Consider the following 12,427-nt stretch of genomic DNA (forward strand, 5'->3'; position numbering starts at 1 on the left):
ACTGACTGATCTTTGATTCTCTGGTCCAATACTGGTTGGCCTTCAGTAAGACATGCTGTTGTATTAGAAAATGCATTGATTATTGGCTGTCATTAACTCACATTGTACTAAAATTAGAGATCTTGCTTTTGAAGCTTTCAAAGGAACATGCCTGATCACCCTTTGGAGAAACATAAATCTGGCCTTATACAAGTAAAATAAACTGAACTGACAAGTTTGACATCAGAAATAGTTTAGTCATGAGTTTAGGCTACTATGGTTATATGATTATTTTATAACCCTAACACTCCTTTTCTGATACTTGAGGTGTATATCTAAAATATCTTAAAATGTCTTGACATTATATGTTGTTTAAGGGTTTGTTTGCCATGTTTTCTAAATATTGTCTTGCCAGGAAATGTATTCTGTAAATTAAAAGTATAAGACAAAATGCCTACCTTATAAATTGTTTAAATTAATTTAAACAGAGTATAAACCGTGCAGACATTCTTAATTCCTTTTGAATCTTCTGGAAGTAAATAGCCACAATAGGAAATCAAATGAATTATTCAGAGCAAACTGACATGTATCTCATGCACTCCATCAGATCAGCCAAACAGAAAAAAGTGTGTAGTTCTGCTTTGTGTGCAAAATTGTTATGTTATGTAAAATTAATACATGAAAAGAAATGTATAGCCTTGACACATTGCATAAACATGGACCATGCTCATAATTGTTAAATAAAATAATAAAATTGAGTATTTAAAAAAAAATTACCTAATAACATAACATTATAAAATGAACTAGTCTAATCAAATAAGAATATTATTAGATGTGCATCATATTTATCTGAGAACCACAATTTTGTTGCCATATCACAACAAGGAAGACTTTGAGAGCCATATTGGTGTTTTCCTGTGTCAGTCAAATTTGTCTTCTACCCCATGCTGATGTTTGTTGTTCTTGGCAGTTGCTATCAAGCATAGCAAACTGCATTGAGATCCCAGGAGGAGTGCAGCTCTGTACCCACCAAACAGACAGACGGAGGGGTACACAGTGGTCTATGAGGAAGAACCTGGCAATTGAAGTACTTCTAAACACCAGCTGTTTGAGAGAGAGAAATAAAATAAGAGGAGAACGATGGCTGATACTCTATGGGGCGGAGAGCAGATTTCTTTATACATGTATTATTAATGCTTTTTAGCGAGCAATTCGATCGAAGTGCAGACTGCCTCCAGATAGCCATCTTAAGAGTTTCAATTCTAATGTTTTGAAAAAAGGGTAAATGGAAAACAAATCATTTTGCATCATGGTTTAAAATTCATCTTTAATGCAAAGTTGCTTGTTTATATGAGACTTAAGTGATAACCTTTGTATCACGATTTTATATACCATTTATGTTTGTGCAGTATCTGAAAGATATTGTGCAGCATATAATTCCAAGCGAGTTGATCTCCCTTCATGCACTCATTGATTTTGCCTGTAGGGGGCGTTATATGTCCTTTTTAATTGATGTGTTTACTCCATATTGTTTTATGTCACTTAAAATGTGTGCTTGACTGGTTGTAGATATTGAGTAAATACATAACAAGTTTCCATTTCCATTTTTTATTTGACATACTGACCTGCTACAATGTATTGCATAGAATATGACAGCAAAAGAAAATGCTTTATTATTTACATACCTCACAAAAATCTGCGGTCAAACCAGATCAAAGGACAGTTTCTGTGTGAAACTGAAAAATGTAGGGTGTAAAGTCATCGTTAGAAAAAAAAAAACATATAGCCATTTATTCATTCAAATGTATATAGGACTACTACATTGATTCATTTGCATTTAGGCAAGACAGCGCTTATGTTCATATTTTCTTATTGCACTTGGGACAAAGTGGCATTTTGAGGTTTCTGATATTACAATTTCATTAGGATAATAATTAAAAGAAAGGTTATCTTAAAAAAATAAATAATTGCCAAATTAACAAGATGATGTGATGTTTAAAGCTTGCTGTTTTGTGCCTCACAACCAAGCAAATTTGAGAAGGACCATGATGATACAAACTCTTGCTGCTTTTTATATTCTCTGTGCAACCGGTACAACAAACGTACCCTACATTATTTGAGTAAGCCGTTCACAAGTTTACAACAGTGTAAACCACTTTTCACTGTTTCTCTATGTATTACTGCAATGCATGCTCCTAGACTAAAGCATAATGAACACTAGTTAAAAACCACAGGCTCCTGGGGCTGATTGTGAAACGATTGTCCTTCAAGAGACTGAAACTCAAGCAGCAGGAAACATTACATTTAAATGAGGCAGACAACTGAAAGCTCTCCTACTTAACCACTTTAGCATAAAAACAGTTTAAAAAGCTGCCTAAATAACAGCCTGGTCCAAAGGGAAGTGAACACACCATAAAGAAGATCCCATCATGGTCAGCACAGATCAAAAGCTTTACAAATAATTCCAATGATAAACAGCTCTCATAATTCTGCATTATATATCTACACACTTCAAAAAAACAAATAAAACCTCCTAAAGACTGAAGTCTATAGATCATCTCTCACTCTTAAATAAAAGCAATATATTATCTCATGATCTTCAGTCAACAACAACAAAAAAAAAAAACATGAAAACACAAGTAAAATGTATAAATACAAATATACACACACACAGAGATCAAGCTTACAAAGCTCAAGAAGCTACACACTCATTAGATCCACAGCTTTCAGCATTAAAAACCAGTCACTGTTTCACCATACAATCTCTCTCCGATTTATGGTAACCATCTTACACAAGCATGTTTGTGTAAACTTTGTGAGTGTCCGGTTTTCTCTGTGGCAAGGCATGAGTCTTGTGAGCGGGAAAGGCAGGGTTGGGTGTCTGCGAGCCTGTTTTTAAAGAGGTACAAGCGTGTTAGTTCAGACGAAAACACAAAAAGCCCTACTCTGCTGTCACCTCAAATGCCATTGTTAGTGGTTCCTTAAATTACATAAAATATCTCATTTATTTTAGTTGGAATGTCTAATTTTAACTCAAATTCAGACCATAGATGTCTCAAGCCACTAATGATTAAAGTGAGCTATCCACAGGCAAAGGAAGACATTCCTCTATGAGCTTACAGACCAAACTGAAGCGCTTCCACTTGTTATTCTTTTCCACAAATCAGACAGAGAACAAAGCTCCTCCCTTAAACTAAAATGATTGGTCAGGAGGAGATCAAAGCCCCTTGGGGCCTCACTGGGGGCGGGGCTTGTTGAGAGTGCACCAATGTGAGCGCACACATACCAGCTGTTGTCAAACTCTCAAAGTAGCATTCACCACTAGCACAGCTCTCCACGTGACAGGAGCTGTTTGCTTTAACCTCCCCCCCCCCCTTAATCTGGCTCTGCTTCTTCCCTTCCCCCTGTTTCTGCCCTGTCTTAATGGAGACAGCAGCTTGTGGCTCTTTTGCATTCGATTGCAGAAACCTAATGTTCAGTCGATGTTAATACAGATCAAAAACCAAGGGCCTCGCTCTGGTCTACCATCGCACACATCTGAGTAGTAACTAATAACTAAGTTGTGGTGGAAATGGCTCTTGGTGAAGGGAACAAGTAGGCAGGCAAGACATCAGTTCTGCTCCACATGAGAAAGCTTGGACATTCAGAAATGGTCCTCAAAAAAACATGAAAGGCATTCACAGACATCCACGATAATTTTTGTTTGCAGTGTAGATCACAATAAAGGACAGCAGGAGGAGATAATGGCTTCTTTAGAGGACAGAGGATTGCACTTAACACTCAAAAAGTGGCAAACAACCCACTTAAGGAGCATCATGGGCGTAGATCAAGTCTATGTGTGGGTCCACAGTGTGCAGTTCATCGTCGGCAGTCTTCATTCTCCGTTGTAGGCACTATGTTCATACGAGGGATTCGACGGTGGCTGTGTGTCTGACAATCATGTACGTGAAAAGTAGAAACAGCATTAAATTCCAAGTGATTTGAAAATAGAGATCACTTTTTATGCAAGCAACAGCCCGTTCTGAATCCAGAAATGTTTCGAAAAGAAAGTTTTGAATAGAAAGATCGAGACAAAAGCCTTTTTTCTACAGCGATAGCTTTGGACTGAATCCTAACATTTGAGGAGAGGCCTTCCTGTGAACAGAAAGCCATATATAAAACAATCAGCAGTTTTGAAAGTTATTGGAGAGAAACCATTAAAATACAGTTGTAACAATGACAGTCTTTGTATAGAGAAAGAGCTCTTGGTATCTTGAGAGGTAGTGTGAGGGCTGCCTGTGCATGACATGATCTGATCATCAGAATTACTGACAGTAAATGTAATGCTTCAGAATACAGTGGAGATCACAAAAAATAAATGTCTTTTAGCTCATCAAAAGCTACGGAGTGTCCATCACGATACACTTTTCTTCAATCTCCTTGTTTTAAATACAACCGACTCGCTATCCAATATAAATAAGCATCAATGCTAATACTTTGTTTCTGAAGTCCCTGCATATTCATATCTTAGCTTGCTTAAATATGAAGGATGGCAGCGTTAAGCCCGACCATCTGAAAAGTCTTAAAAATGTGCATTCATCCTACAGTGAGAGTGTGTCAGGCAGTTTCCTTTTATAATATATAAATATATCAGTCCTTTGTATAAAAATAGATCAAATGTGTCTCTTTTTTTGTGTCTTTTTTTAAGAAAACACACTGCATCACTAATTTCCCATAGAAAACATTGGGATGGCTGAATGAGAACAATGTGGTGCGAGCCGTGGTTCAGGAGCGCACCAGGATCTCCATGATGTGATCCAGGTCGTTGATGTCTGAGAGACAGAGCTGTAGGCTGCTGCTGGATGTGCACATGCATCCATTGCTCAGGACAGAAATGTCAGAGGAGTCGTACATTGACGTGTCAATGTCTTCAAAGATGTCGTCCAACGGCAAGTCTGTCAAGTAGCTGGTGGAATTAGTGATCTCAAAAGAGCTGAAAAGCGAATCTGACGACCTTGTGTCGGCCTCACCAGCAAGGGATGGCAAAAGTGTCTCATTTTCAGTGCTGCACAACTGGACCTCCTCATCCTCAGCTGTCATGAAGGGGAATGAAGGGGACAGTGCTCCGGATAGGGGTGGAGGACAGTCTAAGGGCACAGGTGGCAGGTCAGGGAAGTGGCGTGGGGTGGAGGTGAGAGGGAGTGAGGGGCCGAGCGGGGCTGGTGGCAGACAGGTTTCCCCCTCCTGTCTCATCTCCTGCTGAATCTGGCGAAGGGTGTTGGCCAGCAGGACCGAACGGTGCAGGCTAGGTTCAGCTCGTTGCTGGCAGCTCTGTAGCTTGTCTAGACACAAGTCCAGCACCAGCTGCCTCTGCTGAGGATATGGCAAGTCTTGGGCAGGGTCCTCACATGAGCTCAGCTTGCGTTTCACCCCCCGGCCCAACATGTACCTACAGATGAAAAAAAGAAAGGGAAATTTAGAAAAACAGAACTGGAACATTTCTCTCACTGGCCTACCGTACAGTCAAATTAAATATTACTTAAGGATACATGATTTTACTTGCAATTCAAGCTTTTTGAGCTTCATCCACTAACATATTTTGCAAGAAAGCATCATAGGGATTTGTCACTTGCCCGATCAGCAAAATGTTTTTTGTAAATTTAATTTGATCTACATGGTGCATAGCGCTGTAAAGTTTTAAAGTCTATCCCTCACAGCCTCATTTTCACACATGTAATAATTCAATATTGTGTATTCAAGGAAAGGTTAAGGCTAACCATTAGGCAATGACTGCCACTCACCTAAGTAGTTTTCTATTGCAAAAAAATTAAATCAATAAATCATGAATTAATAATTCAAAGGCTTAAATAAATAAAAATTTTAATATATTTTTTTGAAAAGTCTCAGCATCACATTTTACAACTAACCTTGCTTGGTCATAAAAAAGGTTGAATTATCTGATATTTTTAGACTGTTGATACTTGACATGTTGGTTAGATCACATGAGATTGCATCCATGTTCTACTGATTCCTGCGAAGTTCACTGTGTGGTCTGCTCCAGTTATTAACTCTGCATGGAACAAACCAATCCTGAATTTAACAGCACCATGACCATCATCTGTGCACACAGACTATCGCTGAACTCTGTTCTTGACAAACACTTTCGCCTTGAAATTTGACTGTTATCGGATACATGACTGATAACGTGAAGCTTTAACCTGACAAAGCTCTTTCTCCTCCTCCTCCTCCTCCCTGAGCGGGACTTCCTGAGAGGTGGATGCATTAGCTCAAGCTCCTCCTGGCTGCGACTGCAGTACACATGAGAATAAGCTCATGCTTCGTTAGCGCTCCTTTCTCACAGCGGAGGAGGATACGCAGCACAGGAGCACTGCTGCAGCTTCTACCCCATGAGCGATTCTTAACAGCAAAGACCTTCTTAAAGATACACTTTTAATTTCCTAAAAGGGTTTTTTGCAGCAAAAACTATAAATAATCTGTTGTGCAAAGGCAGGGTTCTTTATGGACCCGTCAATTCTAAACTGTAAATGGAAGTAGCCATTTTTGAGCACTGAAAAAAGGTTTTCGAAAGTATGCGATCCCATATTCAAACTGCTATTCCGAACCACAAATTTTGTTTGGGCCATACGTTTATGCGCAAACAAAAGCGAAATGTGGCTTGTGGGCGCGCCATTTGAATACTGACCATAACTGCACTGTCAGATAGCCGCCTCAGATCTGGAGAGCTGGAGTTTGAGTGGAAAGGGCCGTAAATGTGAAAGACTGTCTATCCACCTCTGCGCTCTCTGTGGTGTAGGCGCCCCCCTCCCTACATCCATCGCTCTGAACCAATACAGACATCCCCCGCAGGTCTGGTCACTGACTGCTCTTCTCTACTGCAGGGTGCACAGGAAGCTGCAGGAGCCAAGAAGAGCCTCTCGTGTTCAGAAGGGAGATGGATGCATTAGATATTGTAGTCTCAATTCCAACATGTAGCGAAATGTGCAGCATGTTAAGTCTTAGTTTCAGGCAACAGATAACACAACCAGTCATGAACCTAACTAAAGCATGAAGGGAAGGATATCTTTAGTTATTAATCTTTAAGAACAACTAAACACAATTGATTAAACACTTTTAATGGCTGAATGTGTGTGAGTGCATGCAAGAGCTGCACGCAGAGGCTGGCGGTTATATAACCATGCACGCTAGCAGAGCACTCTGGGCTCATTCCTGCTCAGCCCTATAGGTGCCGTTCCTACAAGGAAGTCACAAGGCTTAAAAAGGGACATTTTGTATTCCTGCAGATTTCACAGCTGAATTCCGGCAGGAGCACACGTATGCTTGGAAGAGGGTCTGCTCTGCAGCCCGTCTCTGTCAGAAACAGCAAGCTATAAATGGAACGCAAGGGACAAAACCACCATGACTTCGAAAAAACAGTATTATCAAAAAGAATATGGCATGTAAGGGGTCATTATGCTTGAGACATCAAACAAGTGTTAAAGCTTGAGAAAAAGGTCATCGACTGATTTGTGCATTTAAATGTGCATTATAAAGCTTTTTTTTTAAAGAAGGCAAGCTGAACAACTTCAACTTTGACTTGGTCACTATGAAGTCTCGCAGCTTTAAAGAAGTAATGCATGATTTCAATTGGGCCCCTCTGGTTAGACTGGCCTCTGTGGTCTGCTTTCCATGGCAACAGCGGTGGATGAGAGGCTGGCGCTTGAGTGGCATAGAGTCTGCAGCTCAAAGACAATAAACAACTACGGAGACAACCATCAAAGTGCGAGAACACATTGGGATCCATAGAAGACGGAGCATTGCAGTAGAGTACACTGCGTTGCATCACTTCAAGTCTGCACATATACATGCTGGTACTTCAGTTTGGTTTATACTGGGCAAATATGTGAATTTTATAACATTTTTGCTTTTAACAACCAACTGCAAGGTTAAGAACATTCAATATTAAAATACAATATTAGATTGTATTATGCGATAATAAAATATTCAATTTCAAAATTAGAATTATGACCCAAATGTATTTTTTCTACATCTGTAGGGGTTTATTACATCCAGTGACAGAAAATGACATATTCTGTGGAAAGTTCTTTGACTTTAAACTGAGTATTTGAACATGTTTCATCTCCTTTACAGACTGTAAGTTAAATTATGTTTTGAATACTTACTTTTGTCATTAAACCTTTTGACATTTGACAGCTTTTTCTTATTTAACAAAAGTTAAGGTTTTTTTCCATTTTGTGAAAAAAAAAAAAAAAACTACATGGAACATGTTGATATTTTTAAACACAGCATCATCAGTGTAGGTTATATTAGGGCCTTTTTGATAATCAGCAGACAGTCTTTAAGATGCAGTGCTTTGTAATAATAATGATAATAATAACTAAATTATTTAATAAATTTGATAATAAGTAAATCTTACCATTACAACTTTCATCATATTTTTATTCATGTATAGTATCAAAGTTACACTTCTATAATGAAAATTAAATAAATAAAAAAGTCTTGACACTCTCACTGTAGGATAACCAAGTTATCATTCATACTGCCTGTGAAACACACAAGACTGAACAACTGAGAAGTGTCTTTATACTGCTGCTTTCACTTACAGCAGCACAGCACTGCATAAATGAATAGCAGCCTAGCTCCACACAAAAAGATACATCGGTTTCACTGAATTTAGAAAGATAAGGACTTCACTTCCTTCCATCACTGTGTGGTTAGTAGTACATAAAAAAAAGAACCGAAGAGAACAAAGTGACAGACAGCACCAAGATGATCTTTAGTCACACTTTGAAGACAAGATAAGAGTTGCTTCTACTCATAGGGTGGCTTAAGTTACGATACTCCCTGCACGAGAGCAAACTGAACTGACGTGGTTGAGTCATATTTTCATCTTTCTCTTCCGGTTTCCCTCCCACTGGCCCAAAAAAGGCAGTCACGATAAAGAGGACAACAGGAAAGAGTCTTTAAAAAAAAAAAAAAAGCAGGAAAGAGAGAGGGTGTACCTAAGCTTGAGCAAGCAGGAGCTTCTAGAAAGGTTAGTCTGTGAGAGAAAGTGGGAGGAGAACAAGATATTGAGTTGAGGAGTGTAAGAAAGAGCACAGGGGATTGACTGCGAGTAGGAGGGAGGGAGTAGGTGGCAAATACCATTGACAAGCCGAATAAGTCTTAAATTAATGAACCACTGGGTAGACAGGCCGGATGTCTCAGTTTGGGCAGCTTTGTAACTGGGCGGCTCCAACAGACTGACGAAGTGACTCAGAGCATTAGTCACGCTGACAGACGTGAACACACACTCATATGAAGCCTGCTTGTCTTATCAGTGGTGTAAGTCTTTGAGTCAGTGGTGAAACCTCAATCTAGTCTAAGATTCAGATGGATTTTATTCACTTAATATAAAAAAATTTGCCTACTAAGAACTTATTAGCAACTAATACATGACTGAGGTTCAAGTTATTGACAACCCTGCATAACATTTAATTACACACTTGAAAGGGATACTCCACCCCAAAATTAAATTGTGTCATTAGCCAGTTACCCCCATGTTGTTCCACACCCATAAAAGCTTGATTCGTCTTCAGAACACAATTCAAGATATTTTGGATGAAAACCGTGAGGCTTGTGACTGTCCCATAGACTGCCAAGTAAATTACACTGTCAAGGTCCAGAAAAGTATGAAAGACATCGTCAGAATAGTCCAACTGCCATCAGTGGTTCAACCCTAATGTTATGAAGCAACGCAAATACTTTTTTTACACTAAGAAAACAGAAATAATGACTTTATACAACAATTTGTCTCCTCTGTGTCTCTCCGCATCACCATTTTAGAGAATATCCACTGAACGCAAACAGCTTACGGTCTTCGGTGTCAGCCGCGCTGCACTGATGCACGGTTTTCATTCAAATCAAATCGTAAATACACATAGAAAACGTATCCTTGTGTAGCGGCTCACACAGAGGTGCATAAGTTGCATTCAGAGCCATTTTACAGAAGTTGCATTCACTTCATAAAGTTTTGGTTGAACCACTGATGCCAGATGGACTATTCTGATGATGTCTTGACCTTGGATCTTGACAGTGTAATTTACTTGGAAGCCTCCCGACAAAATATCTTAAATTGTGTTCCAAAGACACACAAAGCTTTTGTGGGTATGGAATGGCATGGAGGTAGAGTGATGACAAACTTTGCATTTTGGGGTGGAGTATCCCTTTAATATTAATAATAATAAAATGTAATGTTTATCTGCTTACTCCCAGGGCATTCAAGATGTAAGTGATTTTGTTCATTTCAGTAGAACACAAAAGGAGATTTTTAAATTTACATTAAAAATTTTCATTTTTGGGTGAACTATCCCTTTGACTGTTTGACAGCCATGAGAGAGAGCGGAGTTATCATCTGCGGAAGTCAATAATAACAAACAAAATACATATTACAAACCTGTACATTTCTTTAAAAACCTTAAGGTGATACTTATGCTACAAGTGAATTATCAACAAAATACTCAGAAGTGACAATACCACACAAACACTTACTATGTAATATATCACAACCAAATAAAGTTCGTAACATTTTTTTAAAACTCCGCATACTAGCTGCTTTCTCAATAAAATAAAAAATATGACTTTCGTTTTCCGAAAGAGCTGAATCTAAAACTGCACATAACTTTAAATCGGTCCTCGACCATTTCGCGTATGAAGACACGTAATATGAAACGCATAACTACTCATAAAGATTAATGTAAAATAACACATGATTCAATCGAATTATGAAACTTTAGTAAAACCGAAATCTGCATTCATGCACTCTTAGCTTTCACTATTGCTTTAGTTAGACATGTTTGTGAAACACGACTGAAATACCGTAACGACATACTATTTTAATTCTTTAAGAACAGGTTTAATAGAAAACAGTCCAGTCACATTTACGAGTGAACGTTAGTGGGGTTCAAACATCAGTGTGGCAAATCGACCCCCTTACTCAACCGAAACCACGTACACAAAACCCGAGGTACCAAAGTCTCTGTTTATAGGCTCACACACAACGATACAGATAGAAATACCAGTATAACGTAACATACTTTTTGCTAGGACTGCTCCAGATGTAAATAAACTAGGGTGGATGGAGTAACAGCTACACAAGCTCAACTATCGATAACATAAACTCTAACTTTAGTTGTTTTGGAAAGCGGGACAGTCCTGAACAGTGTTAATACACGAAACAATTTCCAGAAACAGAATTATAACTAAAGGGTCTTCTACCGGGCTCATGAGACATCCAGAAAACAGTTTATGACAAAGTCGTTACCTTGAAGAGGAAAGGGCACCATCTCCTCCGGCGGGCTCAACTTCCTTCTTCACATCCAGTCGACACATAGAGACGGTAGGAATTCCCTTTTTTCTTTTCATGGACGCCTTGAACGCTGTGATGTCCCTTTGACCCATACCATTATGTTTGGCTCAATCAGTTGCTTCGTTGTTTAGCGTTAATTACAGCCAACTACTCTCGCATACGTGCGTGCGCACGCACCGCTAGCCTCGGCGGCTAAGCTCAGAGGGATGCGCAATGAATTAGCCGGTTAGCTAGTTCGTACTTGGTTAAGTGCTGTCTCGGTCTATATGGAACTACGAAATTAATTTACCCAAGATCCTCGAATGACCGCTACATTCTCTTGGAATGATAAAAACAAGATGTACGGTTGTTTAAATCGGTCGCCGAACTTCGCGATGAGCTTCTGGTCCAAATTCTGAACATTATTTCTCGCAAAACTACGCGACCGATCACGTCTCTACACAAGCACGAGAAGAGAACTCTCTCCACACTGTAGAATCAACGCGAAAGGAACTCAGCTGATTGACGGTCGTCAGGTGGGAAGGCGGCGATTGGTCAAACGCGATCTCAGACCCGCCTAGTAACTGCCCCTGATTGGTGGAACGCGTCTTCTTGCCCCTCCTTCGTCCCCCTAACATGCCCAGCCCACAGACTAGTGATGGGAAGTTCGATTCTTTTCCGCGAACCGGTTCTTTCGGACGGTTCGATTCAATAAACCGGTTGAAAAAACCGGTTCATCGGTTCTTTCACGCTCGACGTAATGACGTCATTGGCGATGACGTAATGGCGTCACGTCTATCAAACATTCAAATATATAAAGTCAGTAATCATAACTTTAGTCAGTTAAAACCTCATAATCATGAAAAGTTTACATTTGAGTTTTGCAACAACACCTAAATACAGTAACAGCAATAATGTGCATATGAGGATTTAAGTCTTGAAGATATAAAGTAAATAAATTAGGTGTCATCAGTGCAGAAACCATGATCCACTTACTAAACATAATCCATTGCGATGTATTTGTTATTAAATTAACTTACGTTTCGCCAGATTGCCCTTCATCCAAGCCCTCAAAATACCCGCTCATAACTACTAGTACAGAATCAGAATCAATCACCAAAAGAA

General features: G+C 39.3%; 1 protein-coding gene across 1 annotated transcript; it reads right to left on the minus strand.

Annotated features, from left to right (window-relative positions):
• Positions 1 to 1,571: 1,571 nt before the first annotated feature.
• On the minus strand, positions 1,572 to 11,826 carry LOC113120920 (cell division cycle-associated protein 4-like). Its single transcript, XM_026291053.1, has 2 exons — positions 11,279 to 11,826; positions 1,572 to 5,407 (listed from the first exon to the last, which is right to left on the minus strand). The coding sequence occupies exons 1-2, from the start codon at positions 11,413 to 11,415 to the stop codon at positions 4,744 to 4,746; spliced, it is 801 nt and encodes a 266-aa protein (XP_026146838.1). The 5' UTR covers positions 11,416 to 11,826; the 3' UTR covers positions 1,572 to 4,743.
• Between the last annotated feature and the right edge of the window lie 601 nt (positions 11,827 to 12,427).

The sequence above is a fragment of the Carassius auratus genome, chromosome 20, assembly GCF_003368295.1.
Source record: "Carassius auratus strain Wakin chromosome 20, ASM336829v1, whole genome shotgun sequence".
NCBI lineage: Eukaryota > Metazoa > Chordata > Actinopteri > Cypriniformes > Cyprinidae > Carassius > Carassius auratus.

Bases quoted from the DNA above. Each gene is read 5' to 3' on its own strand.
- LOC113120920 (XM_026291053.1), bottom strand. From the start codon at position 11,415: ATGGGTCAAAGGGACATCACAGCGTTCAAGGCGTCCATGAAAAGAAAA. The intron at 5,408-11,278 runs GTAACGACTTTG...TTTCATCTGTAG, and splicing joins GGTGCCCTTTCCTCTTCAAG to GTACATGTTGGGCCGGGGGG.